Source organism: Epargyreus clarus, unplaced genomic scaffold, assembly GCF_041222505.1.
Source record: "Epargyreus clarus isolate Ecla_fem2 unplaced genomic scaffold, WU_Ecla_fem_2.2 ptg000015l, whole genome shotgun sequence".
Lineage (NCBI taxonomy): Eukaryota > Metazoa > Arthropoda > Insecta > Lepidoptera > Hesperiidae > Epargyreus > Epargyreus clarus.
This window is the reverse complement of record NW_027332223.1, coordinates 9798619-9823491: the sequence shown is the minus strand read 5'-3', so window position 1 is coordinate 9823491 and position 24873 is coordinate 9798619. Positions and strand designations below refer to the sequence as shown.

Sequence of the window (24873 nt, the reverse complement as noted above, 5' to 3'; positions counted from 1 at the left end):
AAAAGCTTACACATATATTATAATACATTTTATAGTAGGTACGATGTTTTCAACTTTTTTTTAACGTTTATTTGAAACCACATTCCTATCTACCCATCTATTTAGATACGATTCTGCGGTTAATTTAATCAACATGTTAAATTCAGCCACAGTCAAACACAGTTGGTTTGTGCAGGACATCGTAGTAAAAACTTCTGCACGTTTAAGTAAAGATTTGACTTACATCAAAAAAATAAGAAAATTATATCAAGAAACCATAGTGAAATAATAAAACTATCTCTTCGACAATTTACCATTTTTATTATTCCCCATTTATTCCTGCGCAAAATATAACTGACGTCAAGAGCGTTCTTTTTCTTTTTTATACTAACTCATAGCATTTATACCATCTCATACCATCATACCAGCCAGTGACTATATAAATGGGAACTTATTATTAAAAGATTAACACATCATGACCATAACAAAAGATTATTAATTAAAATAATACTATACTTAATAAAATAATTTGAATATATTTCTAACAAGTTGGGAATTTTTAGTTATCATTGGGTGGTAGAACCCTCTACGTATAGTTGACCTTCGGGATCACCTCCGCCACATTTATTTTTTACTTATAGTGCTTTTTTTGTCTGTCTTATAGGTCCTATCTATGTAAATATTTAATTTAATATTTAAATTTATGTAAAAAAATGTATGTTCCTATATACCTAGGTGAACAAATAATGTACACGTACGAGTTGGTAATATGTCTATTTTTACGTGACTAATAATGAATTTTATTATATACAATTATCATTATAATATATTTAATTAATAGCTAATGTTAACCAAAAGAGCAGTGATAGCCTAGTGGTTAAGAAACGCGGCCTCTCGATCGAGGGGTCCGAGGTTCAAATCCCAGGCACGCACCTCTGATTTTCAAATTTATGTGCGTATTAGAAATTAATTATCACTTGCTTAAACGGTGAAGGAAAACATCGTGAGGAAACCTGCATACCTGAGAGATTTATAAAAAAAATCTTAAAGGTATGTGAAGTCTACCAATACGCACTTGGCCAGCGCGGTGGACTATGGCCTAATCCTTCTCATTATGAGAGGAGACCCGTGCCCAGCAGTGGGACAGTAATGGGTTGATGATGATGATGTTAACCAAAAAAAATTAACTTAAGTATAAGCAAATTCTACTATAAAAATAAAATATTTTTGTGTTAATTACTATGCCGGTTGCTGACCAAACATTAAGCTATGTTGAAACTAAGTAGAAACTAAGCCAGGAGTAAGGTAGAAATATGTGGTGTGTACGGCAACCACTAAGTGAAAAGCAAGTCAGTATAGCAAACTGGTGAAAGGGTACGCGAGAGGGGCTTAGCTTAGCTCGCGTAGCTGTAGCTGCTGATCGGTATACCTACACAGCCAACCTTAGCTATGTGAGCTAAACTAAACTAATTTCGAAGAGTTATGTGGGATTCTTACCGCACTAAAACCCCCCCGGTGGCCGTCCTCGGCGCTGCGTAAAGGACTCCGGGACCTCCAATTGGACGAACCCAAAATTTTCTTTGTTACTCTTTCCTGTATCTCTTAACCAATAACAATAGTGCCCACTTCTTTTTACGATCCATGTCATGACCTAATTTTCAAAATACGTTCCGTACGGTTGACGTTTATCGAAAGAATGGTCACCCTGGGAGACGCTATGCCGCACGTTATCGCATCGCAGCAATTCGTGTCGCAATTTTCTGCGTTGCGAATTCGCATCGCGTCGCATCGCAGTTTTGTGTACGAGCCCATAGGTAGGTACATAAGCTTTAGGTACATAGTTGAAAAAATACGACGGTATCTTACACATATTTTATTCAATGTTCCCTAGTTGTAAAATTTCACATACACGAGTATCTCCAATATTGTTTTAAATTATTTTTAAAACATAAGTTTGAAATAATATATGTCTCTACGCTTTTATTTTATTGTTATGGGTTCGTACACAAAACTGCGATGCGACGTCGCATCGCAAAAATCTGCGAGCTCCCTCGACGCATCGCAAGAACTTGCGAATTGATTCGCATCGCACAGTGGTTGTTGTTGTTGGTCACCCTGAGAGACGCTACGCCGCACGAAATCGCATCGCAGCAATTCGCATCGCAATTTTCTGCGTTGCGAATTCGCATCGCGTCGCATCGCAGTTTTGTGTTCGAGCCCTATATTGTGCGAAAATTCGCACAAGTACCTAAGCAATGGTAAGCACGGGGTAGTCAAGCAATATTATTTCACAGGTAATAAAATAATTATTAGGTATTTTATGTAAGTAATAAGAAGTAACAATACTGAACTCATACTGATGTTAAGTGATTAATGTCATCGATAGTTAATTCAAATTATAAAATTCGTATACAATCTATAAAACAAGAGTCGTGAACGTGAAGCAGCTGTAGGTGGTAGGTAGCATCCACCATCCATCCAAACCATCTCTGAAATTTAATCACCACATTAGGGAATCCAACATGTTTATACCTATAGGTATTAGGCTAGATACTTACCTACCTTTTGTATATGGAATTCAATTCAAAGACAATGTAAACAAAACAGCCACTTTACTAAGAACAAATTCCCAGACTTAGCCTTAACCTTCTCAGTAGAAATGAATATACCTAATGATGGTATTGGGATGACTCGAGTGCCGCTCGGGCGAGCATGGCTGCAGGCCGGTCAAGGCGACTGGTGGTGCGGTGCGGTGCTGGCACCTAATCGCTTCCTGTCGCATTGGTTCTTTTATCAACGACCATGGGACAAGATCCCATGTTTTCACTCTTGTACTTCTACATGGCTCGTACGATAGTGTAAAGTTCTACTCTTTCTTTAAAACAGTTAACAAACGGGCTAATAAACAGTGAAATGGCAATAGTTCATTACGTAGCTATCTAAAGGTGTAATTTATAAGTATATTTAGGTAGATCATTTTAATAAAGATAACCTTGAAAAGATTAGTAAAACATGATTAAAAACTTACTTCTAAGAAATTTTACAATTCATTAAGTATTACATTAATATTAAATTCATTTTATGGAGTAATTACGTTCGTACAAGTACCTACATTTTATTATGAAGTCAGAAATAAAACAATTAAGCAAATATTCTCTTATCATAATTACGCCATAACATATTTGTCTATATTAAATTACGATAACGATATAATCATAATGGTATCGTTATCGTAATTATATCGTTAGTCTAATAAGACTCGTTTGCTAAAATGTGGTACTTCGTAATGATTATGGAAAGCGAATTTAAATGCAGTTTTTGCATGTAGATACCATTATTTTCAGTTGCTTAGCTACACCATCACATTATTTTAATTTAGCTTTAATTTTTTAAATTTGTTTTTAAATATAAAGACTTCTATTTACAACGTAGTATAAACAAGTAGGTATAAATGATTTAAAAGCTTGTAGGGCGCAAGAATTCCCCGTTAGAATAAATTTGCTATTTTATTTATCAACTTCATTCGCGCAGTCCGTGTGTTAATATCGACTGCGAAGTCTGTCTGACGGAGCCCTAAGAGTTTATACCAGATAGTAACGAATTACGTGCTGAATATGATATATTTACTGATAATACGTTTTTGTTTAAATGTATTTTGCACGAAATAAAATAAATAGTAACTATTCATATTCAAAATTTATTTAAATACAAAGTTAACATACAATATAAAAATTATACACTTCTAAAACAAACACAAAAACCATATTTTTTAAATGTTATGTTATGAGTTAATGTGATTTTGTCGGATATTTACTGCATGTCACCCAACTTCAGCTTATGGCTAACTACATCAAAGTTAATTTAGGCCATTTCCTATCATCGGCAACTTGAACGCAGTTCTCCAGAAGTATTCAACATGATCAACAAATGTTTCTTTTATTTTTATTAATTTAGTACGTCCATAGATTAGTAAAGATACTTCGCCGCCTTGAAATTGAATGAAGCCAAATGGCTTATTAGTAAGTTCTTTTTTTGAATTCTTGACAAATAAAAAGATTTTTAGACAAAATTTACGAATAAATAACTAATACCTACTGCGTAATTTACATAATAAATAAATCATTATTTCAAATATTTTAGGGACATTTTAGCACGGAGACGTGGCAAAACTTTTTTACAGAACTACTTATTTCAATTCTCAAAACTGGGTACATTTTCTTGTTAGGAGTGAGTAATCTTTACTAAGCTATGAGTACGTCAAAGAAATTTCACTTGTGATTTTTAACATAAGTAGCCAAATGCATCCAATAAAATATTTTCGTACGTGATGTGTTAAACGAGGGACATGAGAATGGCGGGAACAGGATATAGAAGACAAATCTAATTTCAAAATTGGACGTAACGAATTTAGTGTACATTGCTACCATTATATTTTAAATTAATATTGCTCGGAGAAACGGGAAGCATTTTTTCTAACGCCCAACTATAATATATTAGACAGAGTACCTAGCTGAATAACTTTTGAAGGTCAAACCTATTTATTATGACCGCCGTTCGGACTTACGTTCAAGCAATACCTAAAACTTAGAATGCAATTGTAATATATTTATATTTTTCCTGATCATATAAAGTCCGCATTTATGTTGTATAAATACAATTAGTGGAGACCCATTATTTTAATAATACTGCCTATGTAGGTAATAATAGAAGCGGGTAGGTATAATAATAAATATTAATTTCCTTTAATAAATATAAATATTAATCTCTGTCGGCGACTAATGAATGATGTTTAATTAAGAATTGTAATTAAACATGTTTTATAAGTCTGACTAAATATGTTTATATAAGTTACGTAAGTTTTAAGTTTAGGGATAAGACACGGTAGATGGCGCTATCGGTCGCATTCGTTGTATTTTATTAGAGTTTTTAGGTATTTTTATGAAAATAGTATTTAAGGTTAGGTATTTGAGTTTTATACATGTTTTATGTTTTTAAAGTTAATGTTATCTCCTAGAATATGTTTCTAGCTTCATATTGATGTAAGAATAGTAAGAATCAAATGTGATAATTTCGAGATAATTAGGAATTAGAAATTGACATGTAAAATTAAGTAAGATGTACATTTTTGGAATATTTTCACGAATAACTTTGTAACTAATTTAGGTATGATAATGTAACTTATGTAGCTAGATAGGGCTAATTATGAGGATTCCAACGATGTATAATACATATGTGTAAATTTTGGGAAATTAATAAAGAAAGGGTGAAAACTAGGTCAGCCAAAGTGAAAATGACACGAAAATGGGCATAAAAAAGCGCGGCCTTTACGGTATTGCTCTGGGGTAGGTCCGTAAACCAGTTTTCCGGCCTAAGCATGGTCTCAGCAGAGAAGAATACGAAGAAGACTCCTGAAGAAGAAGAAGACTTCTGAAGAAGAAGACTCCTGAAGACACCACGAGCGGGCTTCCGGTGCCGGACGGAAGAAGGCCGTCCGTACAACATCACGCCCGCACCCCTATACGTCGCAGGTTATACGGTATTACGTCATAATTAATTTCAATGGTTATTGGGCCAATATCTATAAACAATTATTTTAATATAGGAAATATACCAGAAGCATAAAAACATAATGTGTTGCCTCGGAAATTGGTTTGTACTGGGGCCTACAAGAATATTTTGATGAATCAACAAATTATTTCTTGCGAGTTAAGAAATTAGATTGCACTGAAATTATTATGTATGTTAGTAAATAATTTAATGTATGACATATAAAATCCCTTTTATTGATACCTAAACATAAGTAAGAGCTCTGGGACGTTATTTAAAAAAGTCTACATTTCCGAACAGTGTTTCGGTAAATTCGAACTAGTGTCATTAAAACTTTCAACAAAGAGTATTCTATATGTCCTTATGTCCATACCGCAATCAGAGGTAAGCGTTACTGAATATTTCTCAGATTTATCGTTGACGGGTATCGTGATAGGTAAAGCTAGGACAGCACCAGTATGTTGTGCCAGCGTCACACGATCAAGGCGCGGCATTAGGGTCCTAGAAGTGATGCGGTACGTGTTGTCTGTTCTCAGTATGTGCTGAACCTCAGAGATATTAGTCCCACCTTCATGTAACAGCATACCTAGTATTATTTTTCCAGTGACGGTTTCTAAAAATTGGTAAAAATAACTATCAGTTTTATTACTTACCTAGTAAGCTAAATGTATATGATGAAGTAAGGAAATTACGTGGACATTTAAATTTAAACACATACTTATTTCTAGTATCCGCTTACGTGCACTCATCATTATTAAATTTTGGTACTTGCGCAGAAATTTTAAATATTTCCGTGGTTACCGGCGACAACGCTGGTGGATGCCACCGCCGTACTGTTGTCGTAGCCAGAAAATGTAAGACTGGGTATGACCCATTTGATCCCATTTTTTAAATAATTCCATGGTACTTTACATGACATGACATTACATAGAATTTACATTAATAGTTTCCGAATAAAATAGGCATGACATGATAAAATAGACATGATAGGGTTTTATTTTTACCACCTAGCTAAAGAATCCTAAAATGGATTTTTCGTAATTCAAATGTATCTTGTGTTTAACTTACCAATAAGCTGATCAAATATTTTCAACATAGCATCAGATGTATGTTCCAACAAGGCGTAACGCAATGCCTTTATCATTAACTCGTTACGGTGAGGTATCATTAAAACTGTGGTCCTATAACATTCACATGCCTCTCCGCAACTACAAGGGTCTACTGGCCAACTGTGCACTTTACTTTGCAGTGTGTCTATAGCTAAATCCCAACGAGGTTGTGTAGTTACTTTAACAAAAAATTCGCCAATATCACTTCTGAACCATATCCAAGAATTGCCTGTTTGAGTACTCAAGCAAACGATTTGTAAATACAGTTTATGCTCCTGTATCTCCTGTCCAGTTTCTTTTGGCATTGCGCTCAGAGTAATTTCTTTGTCAATTAGATTCAGTCGTCGTACGTAAAAACGTGGCCTCACTTCTTCTTCAAAGTTTACAGGGACGATGGGTTCAGAGTCCGTTAGTTGTAATTGGTATAAAGCTGGAACTGCAAATGGTGACGATACTAGTATGTCAACTTTATTGGGACGATACAATGGTCCTGTCACTTTACATTTTCTAACAGGATTAAGTGATCCTGCCTGCCCTGAGAGCAAAAACACTATGTATGTGTCGAAAATCCGCGTTTTGTTGTACCCGTGTACTAATAGAATTGCACTTTCTTTGTCCACAAAATTTGCAACAAATTTAACGCTTAAGAACATTTTCTTTCCGTTTTCACCCGAAGCAGCTTTTTCAACGACAAAACTGTTTCTATTATTATTAAGTACTAGGTAACTAAAAATTAAGGTTTCTTGGCTCGTGGGACTGATAACTACCTGACGACTTGAACTTCTTAAAAGGGGCGGATTAAATTTAATTAAGTCTCTAGGTTTAAACATTGGTAATGTGATATATAAATGAATTGATAAAAACAACATCATCAAAAAATTTGGTCGGAGAAAATCTTTACTGCTCAGAGGAAAATTTAGTCTAAGGTAATTTAAAGCTTCTATGATTAAACATGCATTATTGATAACGACACTCTCCATGTCATTATCGTTGTCATTTGTATCACAAAACAACGAAAAATGAGTTTCCATAAATGGACAATAGGTTAAAATTGACGATATCACAGCAATGCCGTCCGATAGATCTGTAGTCATATTTGAGATACTTTTCACTGATATGTCTTTTCTTCGTAACTTTAAATGTTGTTTTGCTATATTTTCATTATACCAATCCGTAATGACTTTCACGATATCCCTCGATTGCGAACTAACGCAAACACAATCGAAAAAACAGCTATCCATTACAAAGACTTTGTAACTTTGTAATATAAAGTCAATCCAGCTTTGTTTGTTTAATCTTTCAAACAAAGTAGCATTACAAAGCAGTTCTTTAGTTAAAACTATGTCAGCGTTACATTTAGGTGTAACGTTTTCCGTGTATACGATAAATTGTTCGTAGCTCAATAGAAATTTCGCTTGCAGTATCCATAAATTAGCTCCTCGAGATCGTAACAAATTTATTATTTCTCTGTAAGTATCGTGTACTTCTTTAATATACTTGAACTTTTCATCTACGCCAAATACTCTGTAATACAAAAAAAATGTATGAAATAGTGATATTATAAATAAGTAATTAGATAAGTTTAGAAAGAATACTTATAAAGTTGCTTACGATACTTTACGTATATGTTTCATAAGAGGTCCTGCAATTCTTCGTACGAAATTTAAGTATGAAACATTCATTCCTTTTGCTTTAGTTCCACTTTGAGAAGACATAGCGGAAGAAATTGTATGAAAAGTCTCAGGAATTACCGGAAACAAATCTCTGCGAAAACCTTGTTGAAACATCCATTTCTCAAGAAATTTTGAACATGTATCAAGGTATTCATACAAATCGTGATTAACATCCAAAGGAAAATAGGGATAAGGGTTATCTCCTGGCTTAACAATAGCAGTTGTGTGTAAAGTTAAAGGACAATAGGTGAAGCAAAAACTTACTTCAACATCACAACACGAACCACTGTCGTGATTGAAATTAAGTGTCATATTACGCGCATATGCTGCTTGACAGCATACTGAAACTGTAACTGTTACTACTGTATATAATGCATCTTTTTCGGAGACTATCTCCGATTCTAATAGTTTGACTATTAAGTTAGTTTCTTCTTTTGAAACACATGAAAATGCATCAAGGTTCGACTGTGTTTCTATTTTTAGTGTGATCATTCGACTTATCTCTTGACCGACGTGGCAAGGAGGAAATATTATTCTATAAACACTTGGAGTCATTATTGTCGTTTGTCTCTTACCATAAAAAGTTAAATTAGAATATGGGGTTGTCATTTGTTTATCTAAATACAATAGAGCTTGTGACACAAACTTTCCGCGTCCTTTTGGGTGAAATTTCAAGGTAAAGTCGACTACTTTTCCACGATACAATTCAAATTTCATTTGAGTTTCATTTATGATCGACTGGTTTTCCTCGGTATGTAAATCCAAGGTAAAATTGGGCGATAATTTTGATGTCAAAATAGTTACATATAAATAATATTTTGAAACGTTTGTTATGGTGAATTGGAGCGCATTGCTTGTGTTTGGTTTGTATTCTATTTCAAACTTTTCCATTGAAAACTCTATCCAGGGCACTGTAATAACGCCCGTAATACGGCAGAAACTTATATCCTTGTTAATACTTTTCAACTTCACTTTAGAATTATTTTCATAAGACCTGCAATTAAATATAGTTATTTATTACTAAAGGCTCTTTGCAGTTGAAATAGAAGCAATAAAAATAAAATAAATACTTACTGTTCATATTGCCCAACATAATATCGGAGTTCGGTTGACAAAGTGTTTTGGTTCGGGGGACCAAGTAATTCATTGATTTTAAACGGTATATACATCTCATATTCTCGTCGAAAAATATCAAAAACTTTGATAAAAACTGTTTTGGATTGGCCAGCTTCTATGTAAAACTCAAAAATTCTAACTTTTTCATTTCCTTGTGGAGTATAAACATTAAATATGTTATCATCACCAGTGTCCAATATTTCAACAAACGTTTTTAAAGTACTAATATTTTGAAACGTAACGGGGACAAACGTCGTCATGAAACAAGGCACTCGAGCCATGTATATATTCTTGGGATGAACTATTATTTTTGGTTCCACTACATTTCCACTTACGGGTATGATTACATTTTCTTTGTTGTTAACTTTGATACAAATATCAAATGCAAATTCTAATATGCAGGGAATTTTTACACCGATTGTGAACGTAATTATCATTTTTGGGCGAATTATGCCGCACATTGGCTCTATTTTAAATCCAGGAATTAATGGTTCTACTACGTGAAACAGAGCGAATTCACGTGATGAATTTTCAAGTTTTACTTTTTCAATAGTTTCCAAATTCAAAGGAATATCTTTGAATATAATTGCAGGTTGTAAAAATTTAATAGAAAGTTTTCGCGTAATAATATTTAACTCAATAGGAATATTTTCTGACGTTGCACCGTGTGACTGTAATTCTATTTCATGCGTTTTCGTTTTCGTGGATTTACATATGTATAAAATATCACATATTTTGCATGAATGCTTTGGTATAGTTCCACAACTCGGAATAATTTCAAATGGCGTTTCGAGATTCAAATCATCCCATTTAAAATCAACAGATACATTGTAGTGATTGTATATTTTCACCGGTACAGATGTAACAAAACTTTCTGTTGTTACCATTCCAAATTTTAAGTTTTTTTCATATACCATTAAAGTGGGATTTCCTACTTGAAGATGGTAGGAATGTTTTCTATAGAACTTTTGGTCAATGATGTAATTAAATGTCCCAGAAGCATTTCCACAAACATGACCAAAACAAAATATAGTTATATTAGTTTCCATATGTGAATTTAATTTAATTTTTAAAGTCGATTTTCTTTCTTCAGAATACTGGATATGTTTATCTTTTAATAATTCAATAGTGACTCCATACTTGGTATTATTTCTAATAATTAAATAATGTTCACCATATGTAAATAATCCAACTTTACCAAATTTAATAGAATATGGTAGTAAAACAACATCAAATAAATCGAACACGGTTATATAACTTTTGCTTTTTTTACAAAAGTTTTTAGTCTGCACGTCTGGATTTGAAATAGACTTTGGAAAGCATAAGTCCCCAATGGAGCAATACTTTATTAAGGGTTTCTTTTTATGCGACGGATCTGGTATTCGTAAATATTGTTTCGTCATTTCCTTTCTCTTTATGTGTTCGAATAATTCTTCATTTATGTAAGTATACTTGGGATTTAGCTCATTTAATTTATGTAAAGATTCTATTGATGTTTCTTTAGCATATTTTTCAAACACAATATTTAATCGAAAAGACACGAGGTATGTTATATAATTACCATCATTTTCAATTTTAATATGCGTCGACTTTTCATCAAATAAGTTATGCGGATTCCTTATTTCAAAACTAACTACATTTTTCACTTTTAAACATGTGGGCTTAATTGTAACCGAAAGTCTTCTTGACGAATTCGGTGGCAAATTAAATTTTTGTGGTAAAACTTCAAAACCCGTTACTCTCACGTATTGTAATACAGCCATAACATTTGAGTGGTTATGTATGCGTACATATTTCGTGACTTTAGTGTTAATAGTAACATCCCCAAAGTTAATGGTGTCTGGGGAGTGAGATATTTTACAGTATTCATATCGCCCACTGATGTAATAGCGACCAATTTCAGAATGAAACTCGTTATAGCAACACCGATTGCCATCCACCTTAATAAGACGCAAATCAAAAACAAATCGGTTATCAATTTGCTTATTGTATTTGGCTTTTGAAATACATTCATTTTTAGGTGTGAATATAATTTCTATTGTGTTCTCATCTTTTTGCTTAATTTCGAAAGCTCTGTGCGACGCTGAAATTTTGCGTGCATCTTCGAATTTCTGTAAAAAAAAAGAATCATATCATCATGAAATCATAGTAAAAACCGTAAATTTACACTACCTATAATTGTGTCTAAATTCGTAAAAACCTTAATACTTGTTTTCTCATGATACGTTTTAGGCTTAGGTCTTTAATTTAACACTTATCGATCAGAGGAAAAGTCCTTTACTGTTTTCCATAAGGTTATGCATAATATTGTCTCTGAGAAAGTATACAGTAATTTGGCACTTATTGATATTATGATATATATACCGTGTGTATTTCATAGTGTGGTGAATGTATTCATAGAAGTAATTATAAACTATATTCTACGGAATAACTAAAAAATATTTAAAATGCATATTTTTATAATATCGAGCTTTTCCGGTGTGTACTTTATTTTAATATAAATGTATAACTTAATATTTAATTTTTGTTCGTATAGTTGGTGGTGAAATAATAATGTTTATCTACCATTTATTTAATGATTTTTGTCATTATTAATTAAAACCTTCATTTATTTTTTAATTAAAATCCTTATAAATAGAAATGTTTTCATTCGTAGGTAAATTATAAACAGGTTTTAATCTCATATAATGATAGTTATAGAGTAGACTAAAATATTTTTTAGATTTTGTAATTTGTCATCAAAAAACAGTATTTATATAGGTTATGAACTTATGATAAAACATGTTTCTTTATACATCCATCATCATTTTTTGTTTTGTTTTGTTTGTTTGCTAGCTATTAATGAGTTTTAGTGCAATACAATATGAAAAGTTAAAGTGGTGGGTACTTAAAGTTCAGTATGTGATTGAAATACGCAATTCGCAGCTCCTTCAAAAAAGAAATATCTACGTTTCAAGCCCTACGTTGCAGCATGGTTACTTTTGTAACTTTATGTGACTATATAATTTAAGTCCTAGAGGTATATGGGTTTTCTCTGCTACTAGTACTGGTCTCTGTGGACATTTGCATTAGCACAGATGATCTACGCATGACCGACTGTTGAGGAAACGGTTTTACATTTTTTTCGGATCCTATGCCTTACAATCGCATTAATTTTGAGAACTGGAAGGTTATTACATTTAGAAACGTTGAACTAATCATTAACATATCTTTGTAGTGTTGAATTAAACTAAACTATTAAAAACAAATTCAGGTAGTGATAGCCTAGTGGTTAAGAAACTCGGCCTCTCGATCGAGGGGTCCGAGGTTCAAATTCCAGGGAAAACATCGTAAAGAAACCTGCATACCTAAGAGATTTATAAAAAAAATCACAAAGGTATGTGAAGTCTACCAATACGCACTTGGCCAGCGCGGTGGACTATGGCCTAATCCTTCTCATTATGAGAGGAGACCCGTGCCCAGCAGTGGGACAGTAATGGGTTGCCGATGAAATCAAATTTGTTACCAGCAGTTTTCCTTCGCACATAGTTTTAAGATACGCAGACCGATTAAGATTCACTTCCACATTTAGTTCTTGAGTTGTGGATAATCCGACGAATGATACAGGAAACTCCACTACCTTGAATCTGTTAAAAATATTATCAGGTGAAAAATTATTACATGTTGTCATAATATATTTAATGAAGTAACTATAAAAAAGTGTAAAAAAATAAAAAATACTAATAAAGTTATATCAACTATCGTTACAATGACTTTTGTTGACTATGATTTTCGAATTATTGACATAAAGCTGTAAATACGTCATGGACATAGAAATTTTGAATTAAATAAGTAATCAGTAAATTAATAAAAATATTTTACAGGGAGACGATAACACTTTATAAAAATCGAAAATTTTATAAACTATTATAGTATTTTTTCTGTATTAATATGGAATATTATATTGTAAGCTACATATATATTTAAAAAACTGTCGGTATATACTCTAAGGTAGAAAACGTCATGCTACACTTTCAACGATTCAAGTTATAATTTCAAAATTCCCTCACAACGGTACCAGATGAGTAGCAACGAAGTGCCCCTACGAACGGGATAACGTGCTGGTGTAATATTGTAGATGGATGTAAGCATCGGGGGTGTGTCGTACGACTCCGGCAAATTAGTTCGGGGCGGGGGGGCCCCGCGCCAGCCCCTAGCCTAAGGGTTTATCAGATTCAGGGGGTAAAAAATGACTTCTCAATGGGAGGTGGAAGGGCGGCGCGAGGGGCGGGCGTGGGCGGCGCCGCCACGTGTGCCAGGCTTTCATCCGCGTCGCGACGCCCGTTACGCAGCCTTCGCGTTCGGGATGAACTCGGAATGGTTCATCGAGCGGGAACGGAATGATATGCCGCCAAGTTAATTTGTGTTTATGTGGTGATTACTGGATCTAGTGGAATACATGGAAACTGTGTACAGCAAGGTGGAACGTGAACCGCTTCGGGACGGTCCTATGGAGACGACGTTAGAAGCCATGCATCCATTGGACCCTCCACCCCCTGATGTTCTTTTGGCACTATTGGCTAGGAACAAGGCTTTAGAAGGTTAGAAATCAAGTATTTAAGTATAATTAATAGATGGGATTTAAAATGGTTTTTTTACGATAATCCATTACAATAATTACGGTAAGATAAATAAGAGTCATGGTTTGTCATATAATATTAAGTACCTACTTAACGTAAAGATGGCATCAATTGCCTGTTTAAAAAATAAAAGAAAAATGTGACGTCATCTGTATAACTGAACCTTATTAATGAAATGTATGAAAAATGTACCTAATTATGGTCCAATTTACCATTGTTTTCCTATCACTTCTTCAAATACAAACTTGAATTGATATGTATCTAAATTATTCTACGAAATTAAATTGTTTGTAATTAGAAAATAAGTCCATTATCATAGGTCACCATTACAAATATTACAGTTTAAACGACACCAAAACATTAACATACACTACTATAATAATACTCTTATAACATTTTTATAAGTGTGGTCACTTTTAAGAGAGATTTAGGGAATATTCATCAAGCATATTTGATGACTATTTTTTACGCGGACCGTTCCTAAAAAATAAAATAGAGCGCTTCTGGTATTAACAAATAACAAAGCAACATTAAAATCTTAAAACAGAATTAAACTGTCATGATCGAGTAATGAAAAGGAGGCGTTCGTCGATATCTAAATGGTTTTTGAAGACGTATTGTCGCACGCTATAATTACTGGGCGGTCGGCGCGTGGTCGGCGCGCGCCACGCGTCTAGGCGGCTTACCGCTAGGGTTACCAGTAGGTACTACAAAAAACCTTTAATGTGCAGTTCCTGCTATGCTAAATAAAAAATGTTTTTTATTACACAAATTGTAACGTATTAAGTAACATATTGATTAGGATGCGGAATTAGCGGTTACTTATTTAAATCAGCTTGGGCAGTACATACCTATGTGTGTCAGGGATTATAAAATACAGCGATAATTGTACAATTAAAACCAATAGGTAGATTATGAAGGGATATAATGTGTACATGCAAACTCTACCTTCTATTCTACTTTTAAATTTATTTCCAAAAAGGTTCACGCACATTTGTCTCTACATTTGTCTCTACTTTGAGTACCAGGGCAGTGAATTGACTTTACAGCTCTAACTGAAATTTACCAGGGCCCCTTACGATTAAGATCCGGATCTGCCCTGGACAAATTGATCGTCATCTTCAAAGTTAAGAACGACAACATGAAGGCCGTTTGTATATATCCAAGCCAATCTATGTTTGCAAAAAAATAAGTTGTCATTTGCCAGACCTATACCAATGTCGCTACTGCCCATCCCTAGTGCTACGAGTATTATGTCGTCTTGTTGAATGTTTTATAGTTGTTTTACCTAAAGCACATAATCAATTTACTCGTGGATAAATATTACACGGCATTGTACAATTTTAATAGAATACACTCTAGGTGAGTCAGAGCCAGACCAGTGGTAGCCCTGTTACCACCGTCCCCAATCCCCATACAACGACCATGCATTCTGTTTATATGAGCTTTTTACTCGCACGCCGTAGGGCCTCACGTAATCAAGTTAAGTGCTCTCACAAACGGAGGAGCGCCGATGAGCTCTTTTTGATTTTAACGCCAGCCCGCCACCTATTATGTCGATAACGTCGCACTTAGTAAATTATAAAATACATGGCCACCGCCTCTTCGATCGTCAATAATTCGAATTTTAATTATAGTTACGCTCTATGATCATGTACAAAATGTTTTATTAAGTTTATCATTTCTACACTAAAATATTTGGCGCTAAGAAAAGTGAAAACATTTGTTTGAGTAAATGTAACTGGAAAATACGAGAAAGGTAAATACGTACCTATACCGCTTTATTCAATAAATATTGGTTTGCTGGAAACAATACATTTATATGCAATATTCAAAATAATTGTAGCAGATAAAATTTGTGTTGTAAAACAATAAATTAATTAATCAACATCGAATAATTCCATATCCGTGCGTATTGACGTAAGATTGCTTTCACCCAAAGCTCCCGTACCATACCACATTTAATAGCAATTATTATGGATTTAGAGCCCCTATTATCCCATATTTCGAAGGCTGTGATTACGGGTAGGGAGCGCGTATTCGCCAGCGGCAGTCGATTATTATTTTAGTAAACCTCCATTGAATGGTACACGCAGTGTTATTGTGTTAACAATCGAGAAAATATCGCGTTGGCAAACAATCGCAGCGGGCATGTAAGCTTTTTGAATGCGTGGGAATAACTCACTTATATTAACAGATTTTAATTTTTCAAAAGTGCAAGAAAATAATTATAACTTATGTATCCGTTAGTAATATCTTTTATTGTAGAGACGGATGTGTTGATAAGTGACTGTCATCTTATATGATATGATGATATGGTGATACTGAAAAATCAGCAGCTTAATCTAGAAGCCCGAGATTCAAATTTTAGATTCACGATTTTTGGAAGTAACTTGCGTATTAGAAATTAGATATCACTTGCTTAAATGTAAAGGAAACCTTGACGAAACTTACCAGTATACATAAGAGTTGTTTAAAAATGGTCTCCAAGGTACTACCAATAAGTAAGTACTTGGCCAGCGTGGTGGACTATGGTGTAAGTCCATCATTTTTCGAAGAAACGTGCCCAACAATGAGAACAAAATGGATGGCTGAAAAATTAAACGACGTCATAAGATCTTAAGTAGGATACTCGTAAGATTATTAACAAGTTTCAGTACAGAGAAGCAATTTTCTGTATTTTATCTTTATAATTTATACGTCATATTTATGTTAATATTATGTATTTTTGTGTCTTTAACGACTCCCATTTAGATGTAGTTATTGATATAAGTAATGAATAAGATTGTATACTTTAATCATTCAATTTAACTTCATCTTTGTTAAAAACAATTTTAAGATACATATTTAATTTAGTGCCAGTTAAATATGCAATTTGTAAAATTATAAATAACTAGCTGACCCGGCAAACGTTGTGTTGCCATATAAAAAGTCCTTTATCATTCACTCAAAAATTGCATATTTAATAATCATATTTTTATTGATTATGCAATTTTATAATCAGAAAGCTTCGAACTGCTTAGCTATCGGAAGTTACACGTGTTATTGTGAGGCAACCATAAAATATAGATATATGTTGTCGTCGCATTTTTTATATAATTTTAAGGAGGACATTTCCGTCATACATGATTTCTGAGCATGATTTTGATGATGATGATGAGCAGTGAAGGGAAATGTTGGGAAAACGGGAGAAGTTACTCCATTTTTTAACCTTTCGTCGCGTGTGAAACCTTAATAGTTAAAGCTACACAAAAATAATGTATGACGGAAATGTTCTCATTAAAATTATATAAAAAATTACCCACGACAGCATATGTCTATCTTTTATGGTTGACTCACAATAACACGTGTAACTCCCGATAGCTTAGCAGTTCGAAGCTTTCTGATTATATTTGTCTGCTCCTACGTTTATAACACTCTCAGTCATTCCTAATTAAAAAAATTTGAGATAAAAGATAAGGGTTGTTTACCCTAATTTCTTTTTTTATTTATATGGCAACACAACGTTTGCCGGGTCCAGCTAGTAGTTAATAAAGATTGATAATTTTACCCTGTTGTTTGTATGAAACTGTGGGAGGCATAACTTTATCTGGAGTAACATGGATGATTCCTTTTGCTATGTAGGGAATAGGATGGTTACAGAGAGAGTTACAGCAGAGATGGTCACCAGGAACATTTTCAAATATGCAGTCTGCATGAGCATTCCCAGTTGGGACTTGCACTTGCAATTCTGTTTCATATTAACTAAAATATTTTTTATCAGTTCGTCACTGTGTAACCTTTAAAATTATTAAATGAATACGCAGGAAAAAATCAACCTTTAAAGTAAAAATATCCTAACCACCCTTTGTTAAAGTGTGAGAATCAGGGTGTGTATTTATTGAATATTTAGTGTACCACAAGGACAAGTGTGGAGACGTCTCCTATTATATTATCGCATTAGCGGCGGAAGTGGACACGTGCCGGCGCGTGCGCACCGAATCGCTTCCTTCCTGTTTAATGGTACACCTATAAAAAATGTTTACACTTTCTCAGGTGCATTTACTAAATTAAGTATGTTTTAGGATAATACAGAGTATCGAAAAATATTGAAAATATATTTTTTAATTTGAGAGTATTTTGACCCATGGTAAGGAAAGTGGTAAATAAAAATCTTTAAGCGTTTTGAATGTACACTTAATTTTTTTTTGGATTACGTATAAACATGATTTATTTGAGTTTTAAATCGTTACAAATAAGTACAAAAAAGTGTGGTGATGGTATATCATTGTACCAAATCCAGTAAATGATTAATACCAGCAACATATATATTCAGTGATTCATATATATGGAAATACCATAAAAACTCTACATAAAATATATCCATTCCAACAGTCAATACACATTGTTAGTTGCTACCTATTGTGCTGACTATGTCCATGGCTTACTCGATCTTTCGGTATAAAAGTTCTAAACCAAATAATTCGTGCAGTCAACGGCCATATAGTTACAGAAGCCAATAGACAAAGCTGCGTGATATTGAAAACAATGGAGGCAACAAATTTTATGGCCCGTACTTATTCGGGGCCGAGTCATCATCCGCTCGGCGGGGGGCGACATCTGTTAGCTACCGACCCTCCGAGGCAAGCTCACCTCGTTTAATCACCTATCTGATGGCGTAAATATCTAAACAGTTAAAAAGTAAAACAGTGTGAACCCACTATAAGAATGAATATGAACATTGAACATACCTTAAATATCAAATTTATTTCGAAGAATCTTCTTCATCACGCGTCGTTTCGGGTACGTAGACAGAGGTGAAAGCTTAATAGCAAAGATAGGTTTTCTTGCAAAATCCATATTAAACGAACACAATTGCATTGAATAATTCAATTTTAAAACTTTTATTTAGGTCGAATACGGCGGGACCTCCTCTACTCTTTTCTGCACTTGGTAATATAGGGCTGCTTTATTTTAGTTGTAAGTGTTATAAAACCAAGAATATACTGTACGATCCGTGGTTATGGTAGCATTACTTATGATTTGGCTCTCTAACAAGTCACAAATAAGTATGATCGATTATTGTTTCAGACTGCAATAAAAATGCTCTTCTTCCATTGTCCTCTTTCTACCTGGCGTGAGTCAGTGCTGTTAGGGGCTCATCATTTCGAGAAACTTTGATATTCTCTCTCTTATCGGATGTAAATACGAGCAATTTTTCTCTAAAGTGAATGCATTACGGAGTTAAAAGAAAAACTAATTGTATGCATGTGTTGGAAAACATATGTAGAACAGAGTTGAGAACTTTTCCTTTTTATACGTTGCTTAAAAGTATGACAACATAGAAAGTACTAATTTAGCAAAAGGAGCAACGTCAATCTTAAACATTTCCGTTACATTATAAATCATTATCATCATCACGCTGATTCTGATTGATGGTATTTTAACTACATAGTAATGATTATTTGATTAGTGCTTTATATAAATTGAGATTTAACTGTTACACTTGAGTCTTAATTTATAATGTGTCCAATGAAATTTAGTTTTAATTTGAACCATAAACGTTATGTAAGTACCTATTAGTTAAGTCACGATTGAATTACGTGGTAATAAGATAATTGCGTGGAATATTGTACCCAATAAAAATAAACGTGATACTTTTTTTAACTTTAACAAAAAACTAAAAGCCGGCACAAGCGGAAATTTAAATGTACTTGCCGGTTATGTAATAAGCTTATTTTTTATGTGCCATTGACATTTGCGTATTTGAATGTAACGAAAAAAATGTCTATGTATATATATGTATACATAATCATAATACATACCTAATAAGTACAATTCATTAATAACATAATCGTTGGAAAATTCAAAATCTTATATATAAAATTCTCGTGCACAAAACATTGTAAAAGCAAAGCCGTGCAAAACAAAGCCGTTTCGTAACTAACAAGTTACGAAACGGCTTTACCGATTTTCACCAAATTTTATATGCATATTCAGTAGGTCTGAGAATCGGCTACTATCTATTTTGCATACCCCTAAGTGATAAGGGTTGTTTACTCTTTACATTTTTTTATTTATATGGCAACACTACGTTTGCCGGTTCAGCTTACTATATAGCTATTTTATAAACTTACTAGTTTATAAAATTTTCTTTACTGAATAAACCTGATTATTTATCTGTTCTGTTTCTAGGTCATTTAACTCAAGCACTAATAGCACACATTTAATGGCGTTTTAGTTATTGTTTTTGGCTGTAAAAATAAAATAGAAATTAGAAAAGATAAATAGATAATTAGAAATCCTAAACTAGTGTAAAAACAAATTTAAGATAGCTAATAATACAAATTAGTGACCTCTTGGTAAAGGATGGACATCATCTACTTAACGTTGCTCTTGATAGCAAGTAGGTAGGAATTAAGTAGATCAGTTGGCTACGACACGTACCCCGTGATAATAATCAAGATGGACGAATCAATTTGCCGAATGACGAAAGCATACATAAAATTCAGCACTCCTGACCTCGCCCAAGTTTAACTTTGTAACTAGTATCGAACCAAGATCTCGAACGTGAGTGCCTTTATTTTTACCACAAGAATATACCACAAGTTGTTTATTTTTAATTTAACAATTTAATTTATGTTGTGACAAGAAACCTGTATTCTGTTTAATATTCGAACAAGCAAAACTCGTCGGAGTCGTATTTTAGACGGAGCAGGGTGATTTTATGCAGGGAGAATTCTTTGATTACACGAATATAAAGGGCTTCCCTACACAAAGCTGTAGTGATCAGCATTATCCCTTTGTTGGCGTTTTAATCAATCAGCGAGATTCGCTCCGACTGTTACTTCGACTCGAACTTGTCGGTTTTGATCAAAGAAAATATAGCTATCTGATTATTGTGACCTATTTTATGACTTATTAAGGTCTGTCTGATACGCTTCAATAATGTATTTCACGTTAAAATATCGTAGGCGACACTATTCGCAAATGTAGAGCTCGAACGTATTTTTATATATCACAAAATACGTAGAGACTATTGTTATTTTAATATTTTTATATAGTGAACAAATTATTTGTAGCGTATGTCCAAATTATTCTAATAATCATTTACAGGTTGATTATGATAATGATATGTTAAAATCTACGCCCGATATTATCTTCAATGTTTAATAAATTAATTAATTCTAAGTTCGTAAAATTACAAAAAAACACTAAGCTGCACTTGTTGGATATAATTTGTTTGCATTGTTATTATATAGGATGTTTTTATAATATAGGTGTAGCAGACGAGCATGCAGTCCATCTGATGGTAAGAGGCTGCTGTCACTCATGGTCATCTGTAATGAACCCAGATAGGATTAGATATTCCTACCTGAAGTCGGACACAGATACGCCGCTACCCCTGAGGACTAAGCTGGAGCGCCTCGGAAAAGTATGTCTCCCTTGAAAAGTTATCACACCCTTCAAATCAGAACACGGTAGCGGCAGTAATAGTAATCATCATTTATTATAATAGAAATAATAGTTAATACAAGTAAATTATATATTATAATTAGGTTACCTATATATGGTGTTACTTTTTAAATTAGTAATATTTTATTACAAGATGCGTTTTGATGGGTTTTATCTAAACAACTATTTTAGCTAGTTAATTCATACGAAAACAACGTGGGTGCGGCAGATGGTGAGGGGTGCACGTTGCGTGGGTAATTACGTAGAGGTAGTCGGTTTGACTCCTGTTATGTTCATAAATAATAATTGGTGTGGGTAAAAGTTTTCGACTTAATCAGTGTTTGGAAGGTATTGATTTTCATTTAGGCAATCGGAAACCACGTACATATACAGAAACTCAATCAAGTATAAGAAAGGAACCTACTTAGGTACTAATGAATATTTACCTTTAACAGAACCAATGATTTATGAATTACTTTAATTTTAATAATTATTTGTATTATTTTAAGCGAATTTAAAACCTATGTAACAATCTATTTAAAAAATGATACAAGTCGATATAATTAAAATATGTGTCTATTAGAAATACTTAACTTCAAAAGCAGTAAATTCCACATATTTATGCAAGCTATTGAATGACCTTTTTTATTCAATATGTATAATATTATATCTTATAATTAGTGTAGTTAAGCATTAAAACGCATCTCAAACAAATTCCGCCTATTTCATGACTACAAAGTAAGTGACTTTTCACTTTGACCCTGATAAAATCAATTAGGCGAAACAACGAACTAAGTACGGTAAGTAAAGAGAATTAAGAACACCATCTTGTTCATTAAAGCGTATTAAAGTGGGGTATTCTGATAGAATATGTATTTTTACGAGCGCCGGGCTAACCTCGTGCATGTTTGATGCACACAATCTCTGCGACCGTGCCACCTGCGTCTCGGGTCTCCTCGGGGTAAAGCTTACACGAACCCAGAGAATAAATTTGCCCGAGAAATAACAGGAGCGTTCGAGCGTTTGTCTTAGCGAAACTTTCAAAAGCTTTGTAAATATTTGATTTATAATTCTGAATATTGCATTAGGATATAGACTGAAAATTGGTATGTATACTACTTAACGTTGAAATGAGTTAGATACTGCCTATTTCGTAGAATGATTCTACGACAACCTTCATATATTTATGGTTAACAGATGATTTATGGGTCTTTAAATATTGAAATCATGCCTATTTCCTGGTCTTTTATTATAACTATTAAATGAATAATTATACGTAAATAATTATATGAATAACGTGCAGGTACCTACATGCATGTATTGCATGCGAAATTTTGGAAATATACACATGTGCAAAAATATAGCAGTCCGACGATTTAGAGTTATGATGAGTAAAAACAACCATAATTGTAAACACTAAAATTTACTAATTTGTGTGTGCAACACACGCCCAATTTGATTTTTTATACGCCATAGATAACAACACTAAAGAATGTTCGCAAAGAGGTGTCTATAAACGGTTTTATTGTAAAAGTTTTAAGCAATTGGTCTTGTGTAGGCTTGTGTGCTGCAGCGGGGTTGAAATAAAGGGGAGCGGGCGGTGCGGAGGGGATCTGTAATCAAGAAGAGTACAGCCGTCCCCAGGCGCCACCCCGCGCGCCCCCGTCTCGCGCCTGAAACCCGCACGAAACCACCTCGAGGGCAATGCCTCAAAACCTCTATTGACTTTCCTTCCATAAAGAAATATTCTTACGTTTCCTTTGTTTAGTTCAAACGTCAATATCTTTTTAGACAGGTCGCCAAATTACAAAAAATGAAACGTTGCGCGGAGGCTTTGTCAAAAAGACGGGAGCACGGTAGCATGTTGTTACGTTACGCTTATATTTGTCACTTCATTATTTTTTGTCTCTGTCAAATATCTACTTATTATTTCGACTTTATTTTTGTTGTTCATTCGTTGTTACGTAGGTAGAATAGACGCTTAGGAACAGTCAAATGCATTCATAAAACGGTTTCTCAGTAGCTATGTTTAGTAACTATACCTACAGCACAATCAATTACACTTGTTTTTTATGTGTAAACATTAAACAAGAATGCCTGCGTACCGGAAAACAACAATGATTTTAATTGTCAGTAAAATAATCAACGGTAGTCAATATAAAGTGCTTTGTAATATCCAACATTTGTGCCAACAATCGGAGTGTAATGCAGGGCTTTGTACGATAAAAGTCAACCTGTCTACCCGACTAGAATGGAATGAATTTAGGGTTGCGAGTAAAGCAATGACAAGCCGGAGTCCCGTCAATGCATTTGCGCTGCCATCATTTATTTCGTACGGCCAACCTTTTGCCAAACAAGTTTGATCCATGCCATTTGATATATAAGGGTGATATGTATTTTTGTCACCGTTAATGTTAAGTTTGTTTTTAAATAAAAGTCGACATATGCATTGTAGAAATCGTGGTGCGTTGACAGCGATGATTATTAACATGGAGTTCTAACGTGGACTGTCTTCATTTAATGCAAGATATGTTTGACCTAAACAAATGTTACATATATCGACAAATCCCACTCAATACCAAAAGGTATAAAGCCTGGATAAAAACATGATGTTTGTTAAAAATATGTGGACTGGCGAGGCAAGTAATTGTAATATATTCCGCGACATACGAATATGTCAATGGATATAATTACGTAATTAATAAAACATTTGGAACCCACACAATGATAATTTAGTAGCAACCTACCAAACCATTAATATCCTATTAGGCTTTGTTAGACATTCTTTCTGCGTAATTCCGTAACTAAAATGAAACCAAAATAAATTTAAACAAGCATAATAATTTTAATATTAATTGATATGTGTATTAAATCTGTCGAAATTGGCGAATTATGCATTCGTTACGGCAAGTTGCACAATAAAGTCGCAACTCGAGCGATTAAACGTTCTAATGGCTAATACCATTAAGTGATAAATGCAACGGGCCGAATATGAATAATTCCTCCGGATGGATACAATGTACAGCTTTCGCTAAACGGCTCCATATTTTCAAAATCCCCATAGAGCAATAATATTCAATGAGCCGCATGAGACGGACATATAACTGTTTGTGAGGGGAAGCGAGATGGGTGTAATAGAGGGACACTGAATGGCAAATCCTGGAGATTAGCGCGACGAGAGCGACATGTGGCCTCCCGGCACTTAGCACTCCCCAACACCCTCCGCACTGTCGCCATACCAATGCAATACTGTAACACACCCATAAACAGACTTACATATTAAAATAAAAGTCATAAAAGTACTTTTGGGTGGTACATATTATTATTCATATTTATGATAAGAACTTATTAATATTTAACGAAAACTTAAATGTTAGCAGGGTCAAAGTTTTAAAA

General features: G+C 33.8%; 2 protein-coding genes across 2 annotated transcripts in view; one reads left to right on the top strand and one right to left on the bottom strand.

The window, feature by feature from the left end:
- Positions 1-5521: 5521 nt before the first annotated feature.
- On the bottom strand, positions 5522-13176 carry LOC140748375 (uncharacterized). The gene is made up of 5 exons (XM_073081235.1): positions 12930-13176; positions 9383-11535; positions 8247-9302; positions 6595-8159; positions 5522-6139 (listed from the first exon to the last, which is right to left on the bottom strand). Exons 1-5 carry the CDS (start codon positions 13092-13094, stop codon positions 5811-5813), a joined length of 5268 nt encoding a protein of 1755 aa, XP_072937336.1. The 5' UTR covers positions 13095-13176; the 3' UTR covers positions 5522-5810.
- A 553-nt stretch (positions 13177-13729) lies between these two features.
- Lim3 (Lim3 homeobox protein) overlaps positions 13730-24873 on the top strand; it is a 49889-nt gene continuing 38745 nt past the window's right edge. The window contains exon 1 of the mRNA XM_073080606.1: positions 13730-14004. Within this exon, the coding sequence (XP_072936707.1) occupies positions 13863-14004 (142 nt within the window). The 5' untranslated portion in view covers positions 13730-13862. The remainder of the gene's footprint in view (positions 14005-24873) is intronic.

Excerpts from the sequence above, each read along its gene's own strand:
- LOC140748375 (XM_073081235.1), bottom strand. The coding sequence starts at position 13,094 with ATGACAACATGTAATAATTTTTCACCTGATAATATTTTTAACAGATTC. Across the intron at positions 9,303-9,382 it reads TATGTTGGGCAATATGAACA|GTCTTATGAAAATAATTCTA; the intron begins GTAAGTATTTAT and ends ATTTAATTGCAG. Across the intron at positions 8,160-8,246 it reads AAACATATACGTAAAGTATC|AGTATTTGGCGTAGATGAAA; the intron begins GTAAGCAACTTT and ends TTTGTATTACAG.